At 47.0% G+C, this 1,988-nt stretch overlaps 1 protein-coding gene across 1 annotated transcript in view; it reads left to right on the forward strand.

Annotated features, from left to right (window-relative positions):
* Positions 1 to 1,262: 1,262 nt before the first annotated feature.
* The window catches only part of CTTNBP2NL (CTTNBP2 N-terminal like), an 11,047-nt gene continuing 10,321 nt past the window's right edge, over positions 1,263 to 1,988 (forward strand). Inside the window, exon 1 of the mRNA XM_009869922.1 lies at positions 1,263 to 1,367. Within this exon, the coding sequence (XP_009868224.1) occupies positions 1,269 to 1,367 (99 nt within the window). The 5' untranslated portion in view covers positions 1,263 to 1,268. The remainder of the gene's footprint in view (positions 1,368 to 1,988) is intronic.

The following is a 1,988-nucleotide window of genomic DNA, read 5'->3' on the forward strand; positions in this document are numbered from 1 at the left end:
GCTGCTTTGTGGGGTTTCATGCAAAACGCTGCGTGAAGCAAGGACGTGATGAGATGAGAATGATGAGAAACTTGTCTGTGTAGCCGAGGGGGCATGGGGTAGATTTCTGATTTCCCTGGCTGTGTGAAGGCTACCTACCCTGCTCTCGAAACAGAACTTTCTGTTCCCAGCAACTGGAAAACTGCTTTGGCACAAACAAGACAGAACTTGCATTTGTGCATAATTCTCCAAGGCACAGTTATGCAAATTGGTTGTAAAGCAGCAGTGGCTTCAGAAAAAACAGAGTTTGGTTGCATGTTTTAGCTGGACGACTTCTCTAGGAAAGGTGGAGTTAACCCTTTGTCACTTGCCGGTGAAGCGGGGTGTGATACCTGGGCGTAGCTGCGTGCTGCTGATACAGAGAGCGGCGGAAGGTGGGTGGGATTGGGACTCCGAAAAGTAGATTGTTGCACAAAGCTCGAGACTGCGTCAACGGATATGTTTGCATCAGAGACAAGGATTTAGTCTGAAATTATTTCCATTATTAACAGAATAATGTAATAAAATGTTATTAGTAGGCAACGTTAAGTGTATCAGCAACGATGCAGGGGGAGAAAAAACCTTTTTTGTACGTGCAGTTCAGATGATGGATCCGTATTCTGATGTGGGTATTGAAATTATATTTAATAAATGATGGCAATGCTAGAACAGTTGGGAAGAACAGTAATTAAACGTGTGTGTGTTCGTGGCATTGATTTTTGTAAAGTGGTTTGGGCCTGTTCCATCGGGGACGTGCAGTGGTGACGTCTCGGAGCGCTCAGACGGGAACTGCCCCGGGAGGTGGGTGTAGGTGGCCCAGGCTGGCTTCAGAGCCCTGCGCTCTCCTTTCGGGGGTGTTTGCAGCTGTGTGATCCAGATGTGTGATTTACAGCAGCGTGGCTCTTAAATATCCTGTTTTTTCCCTCTCCTGTTAACTTTGGCCCCTTCTTGGTGACTGTGAGCCCGTCGTGTCAGCCCGCGCATTCTGCCTGCGCCATCTGGGCGTGCGTGTGCTCACGGACCCCTTGGGAAAAGGTGGAAAGTGCATCTTCCACAACTGGCCTTGGAAGCTGAGGAGAAAATGTTCGCCTTGGGTATTGGCCCCTTTTCCCCCCAGGGTGATTTGCAGTCCAAAGAACTGGAAGCTGGAGTTAAATGGAGGTGATGTGCCAGAGCTTAGAATACTGGTTTTGATGTACAAAGAAGTACCTGGTAAACTATGTTCCTTTTTTTATTTTCAGGTTTTCAGGATGAATCTGGAAAAACTCAGCAAACCAGAACTACTGACGCTGTTTAGCATTCTTGAGGGAGAATTAGAGGCAAGAGATCTTGTCATAGAAGCCTTAAAGGTATGTTGTCTCTTATCGAGGTACTTACAAAAATGATTACAATAGGTTCTGCAAAGGGCTTGCATCCGAGGTGAAGTTCAGAGGCAAAGATTTATTACTACTACAAAGATTTATTATTACTGGATCAGAATCCCATCTAAATATCAGCTGTACTAGGTAATAAATGCTGTATGTCAGCCTGCATCTTGGGGTTTGTTATGGAAAGCTGGCTGCAAGAAGCACTTCCGCCTTGGAGTACAGTGCTGTGCTTGTGCGTTCATCCTTCTGATAAAGGACCCAGAGTTTCTGCTGTCGCCAGAAGTGCAAGAGGTGTCAGGCTTCCATTGTTGATTTTGTTCTCCTTGAGTAGAGAGGGCTTCTTAAAGCAGACATTTTTCTTGCCAGGAGGGACCACAGAGGAATCTTTTGGGATTTTTGCATTTGGCAATCGATCGGGTGGAAGGCTGGGAACAGACTTCCAGATTTCTCCTCTGTCCTGGGATCAGTCTTCTAATTCTGCGTGGTCAGAATGTGTTACCAGAACAGGCGTCACTGTAGTGTCACAGTGTGACATGCGTGTGATGGGGCACGGAGGGACCGAGGGGCAGGAATGCCGCAGGTTCGTTCCAGAGGCCTTTTTTC

This window comes from Apaloderma vittatum, unplaced genomic scaffold (genome assembly GCF_000703405.1).
Source record: "Apaloderma vittatum isolate BGI_N311 unplaced genomic scaffold, ASM70340v1 scaffold6215, whole genome shotgun sequence".
In the NCBI taxonomy this organism is placed as follows: Eukaryota; Metazoa; Chordata; class Aves; order Trogoniformes; family Trogonidae; genus Apaloderma; species Apaloderma vittatum.